Source organism: Psittacula echo (genome assembly GCF_963264785.1).
Source record: "Psittacula echo genome assembly, chromosome: 23".
Classification (NCBI taxonomy): domain Eukaryota; kingdom Metazoa; phylum Chordata; class Aves; order Psittaciformes; family Psittacidae; genus Psittacula; species Psittacula echo.
Genome location: NC_137748.1, coordinates 4,074,774 through 4,089,445, shown reverse-complemented (window position 1 = coordinate 4,089,445; position 14,672 = coordinate 4,074,774). Strand labels below are relative to the sequence as shown.

Below are 14,672 nucleotides of genomic sequence, written 5' to 3'. Positions count from 1 at the left end.
TTACATGTGTTAATACCGGGTTAATTCCACTACACCGGTCACGGAGCCATAGCGTGAGTTTAAACTGGTGCCCTGACCTGCATCCATTAGTCGAGCTTTGTGTTAGTGACCGTGTATCCACCGACCGACTGGCAAAGGGCCTGGCGAAGAGCAAAACCAGAAGCTCCCTTAAAAAGAGGCTTAATAACAGGAGTGCTTGACCATGAACTTCCGTGTCTCCAGCCAACGGTTTAGGTTTGAGCAGACTTGAGTTACGCAGTTACAATGCCTCCACTTACGTCCTAGATTACGATGTTACTGCCTTCCTACCTCTTAACATTCAAGTGCATTAGAGAAAAGTAGCAAAATCGTGCATGAAGTACTCCTCTGTACTTCAGACACGATTTTAGGTTCTATCAAATAAGATGGAAAAGACTTTAGTTCATCTCTTCCACTCCCTGCCAAGGCAGGATTGTTCCCTACAGGATAAGGACAGGGACAGTGCTTGCTCCCGCCCGCTCCGATGGGTGAAGGGAAGCTGCAGGATCTGAACACCTCTCCTGGTGCTTCCCTTTCACTCCATCACAGTGGTCTTTAAGACACCACCTGCCAAGGTCCTTTCCTTGTCCGCTCGTCAGCGCATCCCTCCCCTGCAGTGAAGGAGGCATTGACAGCAGAGCATGGCTGGCAGCCCCCCCATGTGCCCCCTCCTGCAGGCTGGGCTCAGTAAGTGCCACACAGAAGGGACCTGCACCAGGGGCTTGCAGGGTTGGACCCAGGAGCTCAGGTACCGGAATGAGCGGTGTCGGGCCCTGGGCTGCGGGAGAAGGGGAGCCACGGGGCAGTTGTGTCGCTTGGCTTCAGCCCCATCTGCGCAGGCTTTGGAGTGCTGACAGGTGGGGATCAAACGATTGTGGTCATAGGGAAGTTACAAGAGACCATAGAGGCTCTTCCTCCGAGGGAGAAAACAAGCAGAGCACACTCGTGTTAAATACCCTCAGCAGCACTTCAGCCGCTGGCGGTGGTTATGGAGCAGCTTTGCTTTGGTGCTTGTTTTCTTCCTTGTTCTGAGGCCGTTACCTCTCCGCAGAGAGGCTTCACCCAGGGGCTGGCAAAAGGGCTTTAGTAAAGGTAGAATTATTTCTCTTTACACGTTTAAAGGTTACAGGAGTTACTTGCCTTTTAAAGCCAAGCAAACGAGGCGCCCTCCCCATGCTCCTAGATGATGGTGCAGGAGCTAAAAGCAGAGCCCCGTTTGTTGGTGCTCTGCGTTGGCACCAGTTTCCCTTTTCCGTAGTAACCTGAGAATATTGCCTTCACATCGATCTTTTTCGAGAGGGTGAGCATCCACATCCCGTTATCAAAATAGAGCAGTTTCCCTCCTCCAATCTCCCCCACTTCATCCCCTTTGTTCCCTGCCTTTTCCAGCTTCACGAACTCCAGCAGATCCAGCCCGGTCTGCACGGCCTCGACACCGTTGGCGCAGCCGAGGGTGATGTGGGCCCGGCTGCCCTTCGGGAGGTTGTCGGTGGGCAGGATCTTGTCGGCATCCCCAGGCCACAGCAGCAGCTGCTGCTCGCTCAGCTCCACGCGAGCACCCACAGTTTTTGTTGTGAGGAACAGGGCCGAGATGGACAAGGTGAAGCCTTTGCCGTACGAAGCCTTCACAGCCTGCGAGAAGAGGGAGGGAAGCAGAGCACGGCTTTAGCTGGCTGCAGGCACAGGGTTTACAGTCCTGTGCTTGGGTTTATTTGCTCGGGGGCTTGGCTGATCCCAGGAGCTCTTGCTTTGACCTATTGGAAATACCATGTGCAGCTGGAAGTTATCATGGCCCGAGTCCCTGCTCCATGAATTTGGAGCTGGCTGCGTCTTGTTCCCTCCCACATTCCAATGTTTAACTTGGTTTATGGGGTTTGAAATCCTTTAGCAGTTCATCATCACCCAAAGCAAGCTGTAGGAGGTGGTGCAGGAATGGGCTCTCTGGAAACATACAGGCAATAATCCCCATCTCCCCCAACTTCTCCATTGCACAGGGATGTAGTCAGAGAATCATAGAACAGGGTTGGAAAGGACCTTAACATCATCCAGTTCCAACTGCCACTGGGCCCCAGCTCATGTCCCCAGCCCACCCCAAGGCTCCTGTGGCCACCAGAGCCCCGGCTGCTCACCTCTTGCTGCGCGTACTCCTCGGCTCCGGCTGCCTTCCCGAACTCGGTGTATTTGGTGGTGCAGTGCAGGACCCCCGGCGGCCTCTTCACAAAGTAGCTGGTGAGGGCGATTTTGATCTTGGGGTCTTCGATAGCGGAAGCAACTGCAGATGGAGGGAAGTGACGTTACTGTCAGAACCCCAGCCCCAGCAATCCCAGCAGGAGCCCAAGTCCCGGCTCAGCAGAACCTGCCCCTTCGTGGTTTATCCTAATGCTGCAAAGGAGCAGGTGGGGAAATGAAATCCCCCCTCCCGCCTCACTGGTGCGTGGAACCACAAAAGAGAGGCTTCTGCACATCCTCATGGCTTGGGCCAACGCTGGCGATGTCAGACTCCCTCAGGGGACAGCCTGCTCCATCCTTCCCTTCACTCCCTGACTCCACGCTGGTTCTGCCCTCACCCATCCAGCTGCGGAGCTGGGGCCATGCCCAGGCCCCCGATGCTGGAGCCAGACCCAGCTCCCGCAGGGTCAGACCAAACGGGCTGCTTGGGGAAAGCAGTTTCATTCACTTGAGCTTACAAAAGCATCTTCATGCACTACGGGTTAGTATCTCATAGCCTGTCCTTGCTCCTTACTCTAACAGGAAATCCACCTCGGGAGCCCAATGGATGGGTTCCGCTTGCCAAGTGTTAACATTTTGCCAACAGAGTAAGAACTTGGAAAGATGCTTCCATACGTACAGTATTTACTCTCCTTTTTGAAGGCTTTGAGACTTGCAAGCTCATCCAAGAAGGCCTGGCCAGCCTTCCGCAGGATCTCCGAGCTTCTTTTGCTCAGAAACCACCCAAAATACATGGGCAGGAATTCCTTCTCCAAGCTCGGCTTCATCTTCTTCAGCTCTTCCACTGACAGTTTCCATTGGTTCTTCTCCTTCAGCTGCGAGCAATCCTGTCGCCACGGGGTTTTGGGCTCGGCGAAGATGACTTTGTACCGGTATTTGTCAGCAATATCAAAGAGTTGGTCCAGCCGTTCCCTCTCGTGGTGGGTGTCATCCAAAACGATAACGCTGATGTCGCGTTTGCAATAGTCAACTAGATCCTCATCCACCTTGGAATACTCTTCGGGAATGGCGCTTCTAACGGAAGGAGTGATTTTATAGCTATCGACCGAGATCACCTTGCAGGCATCCTTATACCGGTCTTGGATAGCGTGGGCCAGCGTGGACTTCCCGCTGCCGGGCAGGCCTCGCAGGATGAAGAAGGTTTTTGACTCTTTGAGCGTGGAGATGGTGTCTTCATCGTCCAGGAAGGGGAAGTGCAAACTTTCGGGTCTTTCTTTGGCTGATTGAGTAGACATCTTCCGAAACAGCTTGGGCAGGAAGGGGTGACTCTTCTTGGAGAAGCCTCTGTTCTGGAATGCGACAAGGAGAGAGGTGGCAGTTACCGACCCTGCAGTTACCTCCCGCAGCACGATGGGGATGCGGTACCCCCGCAGCTTAACTCCCTCCTCACAGCAGGAGCCGGGACCTGTCCCTGCTCCGGAATGACCGGGAAGGGGAGGTTTCACCCCTGCCGTGGCAGAGCCGCAGCTGGGAGCATCAAAGCTCCCTCGGAGCACTCAGACGCTTGTGCCCTCTAAACCTGAGCGTGCGGAGGGGAACTTGCCTTGAGAACAGGAACCTGAAGTCCCAGCGCGTTGTGGCGGCCGCTGCAGTCCCAGCCCTTCAGCCGCCCCAAAGCACTGCCCAGGGAGGCTGTCGAGGGATCCCCGTCCCCGAAGGAAAAGCTGGTCCTGAGGCTGAGGATGCTCCCGCACGTTAAGAGCTGCCCCTTTCTCTGCACTACAGCCCCCGGATGCCTCAGAGGAGGGGATCTGGGCTCTTCCTGTGGTGAGGAGCAGCTGAAAATGCTTCCGGTAAAGGCAAACCCGCTCCCAGCGGCCGCGGGGAGGAACACGAAAGTGAAAGCAGCCCCTGGAGCGAGCGAGAAGCGCTGCCGGCAGCTCCGGGAACTGGAAACCGGGATTAATTCCCAGCAGCGTCTGGGAAAACGTGGAAACGGGAGGGAACGGGGGACCTCTCCAGCTGTGCCCGTTCACTGGCAGCAATGGGGCAGCCGCTGCTTCTTGCGGGACTGGGACCCCTCCATCTTCCCTCACCAGCCCAGCAAACCAGACCCGAGCTGCAGAGGTGCTGAAGGATTCAGTTTTGCCTTTGATGCAAACACCGAGGGGTTTATCCCCAGCCTCTGTGCTCTGCCCACTCCCCTGTTTGCAGAGGGAAGCTGTTACCGAAACCCGGCTATTCCAGCTCACTGCCCCATCTCCCATTGCAGAACAGCGGAGGAGCCTCTGTGCTCCCAAGCACCCTGGGATGGGGACCACGATCCTGGTGCTGCCATGGACCAGGACGCAGAGCTCCGCGGGCAGGGGAGCAGCCGTGCCTGCACAAGGAGTTCCATGAATGGGCCTCCAAGAAGAGCGAGCACCAAGCATCGCTCCAGGGCCCCTTCCCCATGGATTGGGGGGCTCCAGGAGGCAGCAAATGGTTGAGGCAGCTCCGGGAGCTGGTGCGTGTGCTCTGTGCCCGGAGCTGCCGGCGGGGCAGGACTGAGGCCGCTTTTCAGAGCCGCAAACAAAGGAACAATAATGGAAAACCTCGCTCCGGCCCCATTGTTCGGGGGCCAGCGCGGAGGAGAATGGAGCCTTCACGGCCGGGGCGGGCGGACAATGGCCCCACAGAGCCCCGCGCCGGGCTGCAGCCGGACAATCCCCCCCATTCAGCCCCCGCGGGGCCGGGGCTCGGCTGCTCCGGGCGGCCGAGGGGGCTCGGAGAGCCCGCGATGGAGCCGCGGGGTCCGGCTGCTCCCCCCCGGTCCCTCCCGCACCCTCGGGTCCCATCGACCTCGTGTCTGCGACGCCGCCGCCGCTGCCTCCCCTCGGGTGAACGCGCCCCGCAGCAGCCCCGGTCCCGCACTTACCATGGTGAGGGCAGCGGCCGCCGGTGCGGAGCTGCGCGGCGGGACAGCGGCTCTGGACAGGCCCCCCCCCTGCAGCCCCTTTCATAGCACCGGGGGGACCCCCCCGCTGCGGCCGAGCATGCGCGGGTGGAGCGGGGCGGGACGGAGCGGACACGGGGAGAGCTCTGTTTGCAGCCGCATCGCGATACCGCGACACCGTCACCGGCCGCTGTTTATTGTCCCCGTGTCGGCCCTGCCTCCCCTGTCCCGCTCAGTGCCCCCGCTGCGCTGCGGCCCCGGCCTCTCCCTCCGCGTCCTTCTCGAAGCCGTCAACTTTGGTGTTCCCGCTGCTGGAGTCCTCTAGGGAGGAAAAAGCCGTTTTGAGCCGTGAACCGGGAGCCGCTCCGCACATACCCGCGGTAGCTCCGCACATACCCGCGCGTTCCGGCTGCTCCGGGCTAGCGCAGAGGATGCGACAGCGGCCGGGAGCGCGGGTGTGTGCTCCCTGGGAATGGGGAGCTTTGTTCCCGTGCTTCAGGGAAGGGAGGTGGAGAACGTGTGTGTTCGTGGGGTGCTGAGGTGTCAATGACAAGTACCTGTGAGGCTCTGAGCTGTTGGGTCTTCTCTCTCGCTCAGCTGCTCCATGAAACTTTTGCTCACCTCATCCAAAGCCTGGAAGGGATGCAGGTTGTTAAATAAAGGCTCTAGAAAGGCAGTTACACACCGCGTTCCTCCTGTGTTCTCCTCTCTGCTGTCATTACATGGCCCTTTCCTACCACAGAACTCCCTGCAGTGGTCACTACCGGTTACTGGCCCTTAACAAACGTCTCCTCCCCTGAACATTCCAGCTCTCTCCACTATTTTCTCCTGGCAGGAGAACAGGCTCTGCTCTAGCTCCAGACACCGAGGAAGGATCACCGGGGAGGTGAGTGCTGTGCTGTGACTGTGGTTCGGTGCAGAGGGGTTTCTCTGGGACATTTTGGATGTTCCCTCTGAACGCACTGGCTGCGCAGGGATGTTCCCTCTGGACACACTGGCTGCGCAGGGATGTTCCCTCTGGACACACTGGCTGCGCAGGGATGTTCCCTCTGGACACACTGGCTGCACAGGGATATTTCCTCAGTTCACAGCACATCAGGCATTAGTTAGGTAGAGCTAACTAACAGATGCTGCCCCAAGCTCCTCTCCTCTTTGCAAGAGCCCACTTACAATGATGATGGCCTTCTGAGCAGCTTCATCGTGAAGGAGTGTTGCCTTGTTGAGTGCTTTCTCAAAGGTCAGGATTGCAGGCCGATAATCCTTTAACCTCACTGTAACAGACACATGCAAACATCTATTTTAACCCCAGGTCAAGAGAACACCACTGGTGGCTCAAGCAAGTCTCCAAGATATCTTGATCTGAACAGTTCCCATTTGTACTAAAGCCTCTACCTTGTGCTTGTGCCATGAGGACCATAGCGTGGAGCTGCCACTCAGCATCTCCCTCTTCATCTGCTGCCTGCAGGGACTTCTGCCCATAACTTTGGGCTGCTTTTGCTTTATCCACCTCGAGGTAACATTGGCCAATTTCATGGAACAGCCAGGCCTTCTCCAGGTTGGATTTCACCATTGGAATCCTCTTCTCCCATCTACAAGCAGGGAGGAAGCAGGGCAGAGATGAGTGCATCTCCCCTGGTGCAGTTATTTCAACCCCTGCTGTTATAACTAAAGGCTTCCACGTCCTGTGGGTATGAACATCCCACAGCTCCCCCTCGAGCAGTGGGGACAGATAACCTGAAATACATCCTCTGTGTAATTCAAAGCACAAGCCGGTGCCTTCCCTGTCCCTGGTGTTACGTACGCGTCGATAGCAGGCTGGAATCTCCCGGTGCTGGCATAAACCCTGCCGATGTTCTCGAGGGCTCTGGATACAGCATCTGGCAGATCACTGCATTGGAAAGAGAAAGAAGTCATTGTGGCAGAGGCTTGTTCCTGGTACAGTCTGTGCTGCTCTCAGCCTCACACTCGCTCTGGGGCTCAACAGCACCTCAGGCTACGTGTTGAGAAGCAAAGGAGCGAGGCCAGACTGGAAGTCATGAAATGAAGGCTGAGTTCTGAGTTTCTCTCCTGGCAGCCCATGACACACAGGGAGAAATGGTTTAGGTTTGTCCTTGGGTTTGAATCTGGCCATCCTTGTCAAAGTCTCTCTCTTTGTTGCCTTGTGGGCCCCACAGAGGTCCCCGACCAGCTCGTGGGTCCTTAACGCTGACAGCTTATTCCTGGCCAGGAGGAAAGGGAAGACCCCAAACGTGTGTCAGCAATGGGGCTCCAGACTTGCTGTGCTCTCAATGAGCCTTTGCCCCACGCCGAAGGCAGCTCCTTCTGTAAGGGTGTAGCTTGTGAACCTCAAGCAGTCCCTGTCCCCATCTCCCGAGTGGCCTGAGCCGCCTGCCCTTACAGCTGAGGGAGAGGAGGGAAGTGCCCCTTTGGGGACATCTCCTCTGTCCCCAATGCGGGCAGCGGCCACCAGAGGGCGAGGCCTCCTCCGCTGCGGGTTCTCCCTCACCATAGCTTCACATGGCTCTAAAAGCACCTGAACCCCCGCTGCTGCCTCCCTCCTGCTGCTGCTGAACTCGATTTGTGCGAGTGGAGGGCGCAAGGAGAGAGGCAGAGGGTTCATGAACCACGTGCAAATGCTGAGAAGCTGCTGCAAGCCCTTTGCAGGGTTGGCAAAGGTAACCCCAAAATCACTGCAGGCAAAGCACGGAGGAAATCTTCAGGCTACGTCTTGCTCCATTCCGTTTTAGCTGGAATTGCTCTCTATGGGCAGGTAACTGCTCCTCTGGGATAAATACATCAAGGTTTGAATGCAAATGGTTCTAAGAGCAAACACAGCAGAAGAGTTGAGCAGGTTAGAGCCTGGGAAGGAAAGGCATCCTACAGAGCTAACACTGGGGCTTGTGCTCCCTCTTGCTTCACTTCAGCAGGGCTTGAGATGTGCCATGTGCTCCAGGTCCTTTAAAGACCTGCTTCAGGCTCCTTCTTTTTGAGACAGGGACAATAATAAATCACTGTGATACTTGGGCACGGGCTGAACGTCTTGTCCTGTTAAACCTCCAGGTGAGAATTCCGTGACCTGATGCTACGACATCTTAATAGAGCTACTTCCCTCTTTTCCCATCCATTTGAACCCAGCACTTACTGCTGCCTGGCCAGTTCCAAATCCATTTTGTGGCTCTGCAGGGCTGCCTCCATCTGGCCCATCTCTAGCTGAGCTTTCCCAATGCGGCTGTAGAGGCCTGCGATCAGCTCCTTCCTGTTGGGAAGTTCATCCTCTGACCACTCTTGCACCTTTTTTAGCACACGCTTGGCTTTCTTGCAGCTTTCTTCAGGGCAGTCACCGCTCAGCACTGGAGAGAAAGAGGGAGGTTTAATGCTGCTGGGTGGATGTGGTGGTGCTGGGCAGGTGAGGCTGAGTGCAGCTGGATTAGCCCCAGGCAAACCTTGGGATAGGTTAGAGCTCCTCGCTGTTCAGGCACTATTCCCCTGGGAAATTGCACTACTGGGAATCACAGCAAGTAAAGGGAAATCATAGAATCCCAGACTATGGGTGGGAAGGGACCTTAAAGCTCATCCAGCTCCAACCCCCCACCACGGGCAGGGACAACTTCCACTAGAGCAGCTTGCTCCCAGCCCCATCCAACCTGGCCTTGAGCACTGCCAGGGATGGGGAGTTACTGGTAACATCCCATGCTGAAGTAAAGCTGCTTGTCTGAAGGTTTGAGAGCTCACAGTTGTAGCAGAGCAGCCTGGTCTTGGAGGTGAAGTTCTAGCTACAACACTCTGGGGTTTATCCCCCACATTAGCCCCTAGCACATCCCTGGTGAGCTCTGCTCCCTGTACCCCGCTGGGCTGCAGTGCTGTGGGAATCAGGCTGCAGGGGTTTTGCCACTCCCCTCACTATTATAACTTAAAAGAAGGGAACAGGTAACAAGTAAATGATTGTCCCTGGGTTGTAAATATGTGGGCAAGGGAAAGAGCCCAGCGGGGGCTGAATTCTCCTTCCTTCAGACCAGGAAGTATAGGAAAAAAACCCAGGATTCTGGATTGAAGAAAGTGTTGGGAAAGCTGAAGACTCCAACAGCAAATCCTGCCCCAAATGGCCTGCTCCTGTTTGCACTGCTTCTGTTGGTCTGTATTTGCTGTAATTACTACAGCAAATAATCACATGTGCCCGCCATCGTTTGCTTACTGCTTGCAGCCAGGATACCCACACATGTCAATGTCCTCCATGATCTTCTCAATGTATCTGCCGACCTCCAGGGGTTTCTGCTTCTTGTCCCGGGTCCACCTTTGCTGCCGGAGCTTGCGCTCCCGCACACGGGCATAAATCGGCTTCTGCTGCTGCCAGAACTCGCTGCGGGTCTCCAGGTAGGAAATGCCCCCCAAAACCAGGTCCTTTACCTTGATCCCCTGCTGTGTGCTGCTCTCCATCAGATCTGAAAGGAGACAGGAACCCAGGGGAGCGTTAATGTGAGGGATGGGGGAAGCTGCAGTTTTCCTTCTCTGACAGAGGGTCCTATGAAGCCTTGGTGCTCCTCAGAACTGGTGTGCTTAGGAGGGAAAGCTGCCTTGCCATTCCCATTCCATGTGTTTTAGTGAGCTAATGCTGGTGTTCCCAACCCCAGTCGTGGAATTTATCATGAATCATGATGACAGAAGTTGCTTGTAACGATGCTGTTTCTGCTTTGGATTTCATCAGCACAGATTGCTTGGACTTGATTTACTCTTGGTTATAAAAGCCTCCCACTTAACAGGGAAGGAAATATGCTCAGAGATAGGATCCGGCTCCAAAAATACCTGCCTCTCTCATGACCACCACAAGCTCTGTATGAGCTCCGATACAAACAAGGAAGAGTAGCCACAGGGACATAAAAGAAGAGGGAAGAAAAAACCTGCTTAGAAGGAGCATTTAGTTAACTACAATGGAGAAAGACCTTTGTCGTTGAGCAGCTTTTCCAGGTAGGCCTTGTCAGGATAGAGCTCTCCAAGCAGCTCTCGCTCCGTCTTCGGGTTCCTCACAGGCTTCTGGTTCTTTGTCCATTTTTGATTCTTACACACTTTGATTTGGACTTTCTGTTTGCACTGCAGCAAGGAACAATAAAGGCAGTTGGGAGAGGTGAGTGGGGAGCACTGGGCTTAGCAGAAATCTCATTACACTCCATAGAAAGCAGCTTACCCTTTAACTAAAAGCAAAAATCAGTGTCACCAATTGCTCTGGTTCTGTGCAACTGCATTTTTGCCCCCAGTTGTGCTCCCTCACTTCCAAGAGCAGGAGGGAGCATCATAAGAGCAAGAATTAGTTCTGGCCCTGGTCACTGCTGTGGGAGGACAGGGGGCTGGGACCACCTCATCTAGGGCCTAGAAAGGCTGGACCAGATGATCCTTGAGGTCCCATCCATCCTGGGATCCATGGGTTCTATGAAGGCGGTGGGCAAGGCAGGTCCAGTTATCCACAAAGAAACAGAGGCTGTAAGAGCCAGGGCTTTTAAAGTTTCACATTCGAAATCCCAGGAATTGCAGGGGTATCCCTAGGCCCCTTTGTACAAATTGTTTTAAGCACTGAGGACCCGTGATTCCCGCTGGAGGAGGCAGTGAGCATCCCCTGCACTGCCTTCAAAGGGAAACGTGGCATCTTGGAGGAGCGGGACACTGCCTCCGTCCATCAGCCCAGGGTGAAGCAATGGAGAAAGTGCCCATTATCAAACTTTAAACATCAGGAAACCCAAAGTAAACAGAGGAGGCAAAGATACCCTGGCTCCGACCTCGCTGCTGTTACTCATTAGCCTGAGATGGGTGAGCAGCAACACCCGGCAGCCACGGTGGGGCTGGCAGAGGATGCTTTGCTCCTCTGTGGCTGCTCTTTCCTGCCCTTCTGCCTCCTCCTTCACATTCTGTGTAGCTTGAGCAAGAGCTACATTAAAATCAGGTGTACAAATGCTCTCGTGAGGGCTCATTGCGCTTCCAGTGCTCAGAGACCAGCCTAGTCCACCTTGCTGCAGAAACTATTAATCCTCTAATGCCTATTTCACAAAGCACTAGTGTTATAATAGCTCCAGTTGGCCCCTGAAGCAAGAGCTCTTCAGACCGTACCTCTGCCTGCTTGCTTAGAAAGCACAGATTCCCTTTGTTCTCCAGTTTAACTGAGGATGGAGCTGCAAACAGAGAGAAAACACTGGTTAGTGCTCAAGCCCAGCAGTGCAGAGGCTTTAGGAACTGAAATGACCATAAATGTGCCAAGCCTATCATGTCCTGTTTGAAATAAAGCCTTCGACTAATTCTTTCACATGAAGTGTGTGGTCTGCAAGCAGGGAATACAGCTCAGAGGTGCAGCTCCTCTTGGGGTTTTAGTTACTGCTTTCTCATGGCACCAGGGGGCTTTTCCTACCGCATGGAAACAGAGGAAGGAAAAGGATGGCAGGTTGTTCTGAGGGCTCACGGCTGATGCTTAAACTGGAGTTAAAGCTCTAAGTACAGGGATGTTCAGTGATCCAGAGCAACTCCCATTCCATTTTCACTGTGACACCCGTGCTGCTGCTCAGGCAGCACTCTGGCACTGGAGGTAAGAGTGAAAGCAGCTCTGGCTTGGGCTCCTTGGAAGGAAGGGAAGAGCCTGACCTGCAGCAGGGCAATGGGGCTGGAGGCAGCAGTGTGTGTCCAGGTGTGTCACGGAAGGCTGGAGGTTCTGAATGCACCCAGCAAAGCAGTTTTGGGGATGTGCCCTGTTCGTGTGTGCACATTTCCCAACTATTTAAACAGCCGGATCAAATGCCAGCGTTTCCTTTCCCCCTGCATCAAGGGCTATCTCCTCTTGGGCTCTAATCCATTGATTTCCCTGCAGGGTGGCTGCGTGCCTGAGAGCGGGAGCACGCTCTGCCCATGCTCATCGGTGCGTGAGAGCAGAGTCAGGAGGAACACTAAGGGAAAAGGGACAGGTTTGCTCTGAACACCACCTGGTCCTTGGCCTTTCCTGCCTCCTGCAGGACTCCAGTCTAGGATCCAAGCCAGAAGTTATGAAAGCAGTTGCTCCACTGCAAGAGTCAACAGTTTCACTGGACTTGTGCAATGTGAGCAGGAGGGAAGTCAGGATCTCGGGAAGGGCAGTCTCAGGTAGCACGGCAAATTCCATTCCAAACTTGGAATATTGGGATAAAGATCTCTCAGTGGGATCTGCAATCAGCAGCACTGCAAGTAGATGAGCTGCTTTGTTCCGTATTGCCTGGGTTTTGATGGTGAGTTTGGACAATTACATCAGTGTCAGCATCTACTTCCATAACTGGAGTTATTAGAACAGGTATATAATATACATTAAATATATTTAATATAATATAATTAATATATATTATATATAATATAATATATATGAATATAGATATAATGTATATTATATACCTGTTCTAATAACAGCCAATAAATATATAATAAATATACTAATATATAATATTAATAATAAATAAAAATATATAATATATTTAATATAATTCATATATATGATATATAATATATATGAACAGGCATAGAATTAGAATTAAAAAGGAGCCGAGCTGTGCACTTCTTGATGCTTCCTGGTTTCATCTCAATGACCACTGAGCACATGAAGGCAAAGAGGTTCTGGTTGCAGGGTCCATGGGTGCCTTGCAGAGCTGATGTGCCCCCACTGCCCCCCGCCAGCCCGGCTGGAGCCCTCACCTCCAATGCAGTTGATGATGGCTTCCTGGGATTTCTCGATCCCCAGCTTGAACTTGTGCAGCTCCGGCCGCAGCCTGTAGCCACGATGGTAAAACACCAACGCGAACTCGAAGTCACCCATGGTGTACAACGCCTCTGCTTTTTGATACAGTCCCTAAAGGGACATTGGGAAACAAGCAACAAGTGAAAAAGAGGGGGTGGAAAGAGCTTTAGAGATCACGGTTCACTTCCCATTGGCTGCCCTGCACTATCCCAACAGGCCTCCGCTCAAATCCAGCCCTGAGCAGTTGTGTCCAAGCACCTCCACTTCTCTGGAAGCAGTGACCCCGGCAGGGCTGGGTTAGTGACCGGTTCCTGCCCACCCCTGGCTCTTCCCCCTTCCTGCTCTTTACCTTGGAGAAGGTTTTGTCATTTTGGAGGGAGGCTTCAGCATCTTTCAGGGCATTGTCCGTGTCCCCCAGGCACAGGTAGCACTTGGAGCGCGCAGCCAGGCAGTCCCTGTCACCACCTCGCAGCTTCAGCGCCTGGAACACAGCAGCGATCCAGCATCCATCACCAATGGATGAGCACAGGATGCAGCTTGCTCCGTGCCAGCACGGACCTTGATGATGGATGAGGATAGAACCACAGATTCCCTTGATGCCCACACACCCCCTCTGCTGCTGCTGCATCTGCCCATGGGTGCTGCAGCCCCACTGCCACTCGTCTGCCACCTCCCTTCATGCCCTCACCCCCAGATGCTCCTGAGGATGCTTCCCTTCATGGAATCCCAGCCTGGTTTGGGTTGGATGGGACCTTAAAGCTCCTCCAGTCCCAACCCCTGCCACGGGCAGGGACACCTTCCACTGGAGCAGCTTGCTCCAAGCCCCTGTGTCCAACCTGGCCTTGAACACTGCCAGGGATGGGGCAGCCACAGCTTCTCTGGACACCCTGGGCCAGCGCCTCAGCACCCTCACAGGGAAGAGCTTCTGCCTAAGAGCTCAGCTCAGTCTCCCCTCGGGCAGGTTAAAGCCGCCTCCCCGGCCCTCCTGCGCTCACGTTGTTGAAGCAGACCAGGGCCTTGCCGTACTCTCCACGCCGGAGCAGCAGCCAGCCCTCGGTCATGAAGCTGGGGAAGGTTCCGATGGGCGCCTCCTCCGCCTCCATGGCCAGGCCGCTGCCGCCGCCGTCGCGTGGCAACCGCTCGACTTCCGGCGCGGCGCTAAGCCCCGCCCAGGCCGTGACGTCGCTGTGACGTCGCAGTGGCGCGCCTCGGCGGCAGTTCCCGCGCTGAGCTCCCGGTGTCGGTCGGTGCCGCCGGTTTCAGCGGCAACCAAAACGCAGGCAGGCTCCGGGCGGAGGCAGCCGCGCACCCGGTGCTCACCGTGGCTCCTGGCCCAACCCGCCTGGGCGGGAGGAGCCGGTGTCCGCTGAGGGCTGGTCCCTGCACTCGTGTTTCCAAAGCTCCGCGCCGGAGGTGGGAGCAGAGACACTCGGTAAAACCGGTTTCCTATAGGGAAATTGGGTGCATTTAGGGATTTGCAGGTAGCGCTGGTACTGCCACATCCCGGCAGCATCCCATCCGGGACAAACGGGAGGGATGAATGGGAGATGCCACTGGTTCCCTCTTATCAGTGACTTCATTCTGGCCTTGGCTAAGACCCTGCCGAGATGAATGATTGAAGCAGTTTGTCCATGCCAAGTGACTCAGCGTGGTGTGTCCGTCCTGCTCCAAACCCGTAAGATTTAACATCACCACAGGGAAAATCAGCACCGATGCTGGGTTTGGACACAGCTCAGGAATGACACAGCCCATCCTCACTGTGGCTCCAGGAATGGGGATGGAGTGGCCGCAATGGAGGGAGCCCTGGGGTGAGAGGCC

The 14,672-nt window shown here is 54.9% G+C and overlaps 2 protein-coding genes across 2 annotated transcripts; both read right to left on the bottom strand.

Moving 5' to 3' along the window:
* Positions 1–28: 28 nt before the first annotated feature.
* Positions 29–3,743, bottom strand: CNP (2'',3''-cyclic nucleotide 3'' phosphodiesterase). The gene is made up of 3 exons (XM_080633680.1): positions 2,867–3,743; positions 2,148–2,290; positions 29–1,650 (listed from the first exon to the last, which is right to left on the bottom strand). The coding sequence occupies exons 1-3, from the start codon at positions 3,480–3,482 to the stop codon at positions 1,198–1,200; spliced, it is 1,212 nt and encodes a 403-aa protein (XP_080489806.1). The 5' UTR covers positions 3,483–3,743; the 3' UTR covers positions 29–1,197.
* Positions 3,744–5,443: 1,700 nt separating this feature from the next.
* On the bottom strand, positions 5,444–13,957 carry ODAD4 (outer dynein arm docking complex subunit 4; the record flags this gene model as incomplete). The annotated part of the gene is made up of 12 exons (XM_080633276.1): positions 5,444–5,541; positions 5,680–5,755; positions 6,293–6,393; positions 6,515–6,711; positions 6,924–7,010; positions 8,265–8,472; positions 9,337–9,561; positions 10,060–10,207; positions 11,216–11,277; positions 12,812–12,965; positions 13,204–13,335; positions 13,850–13,957. The coding sequence occupies 12 exons, from the start codon at positions 13,955–13,957 to the stop codon at positions 5,444–5,446; spliced, it is 1,596 nt and encodes a 531-aa protein (XP_080489402.1).
* Between the last annotated feature and the right edge of the window lie 715 nt (positions 13,958–14,672).

Bases quoted from the DNA above. Each gene is read 5' to 3' on its own strand.
- CNP (XM_080633680.1), bottom strand. From the start codon at position 3,482: ATGTCTACTCAATCAGCCAAAGAAAGACCCGAAAGTTTGCACTTCCCC. The intron at 2,291-2,866 runs GTACGTATGGAA...CTCCATCTGCAG, and splicing joins CAAAAAGGAGAGTAAATACT to TTGCTTCCGCTATCGAAGAC. The intron at 1,651-2,147 runs GTGAGCAGCCGG...CTCTTCTCGCAG, and splicing joins AGGAGTACGCGCAGCAAGAG to GCTGTGAAGGCTTCGTACGG.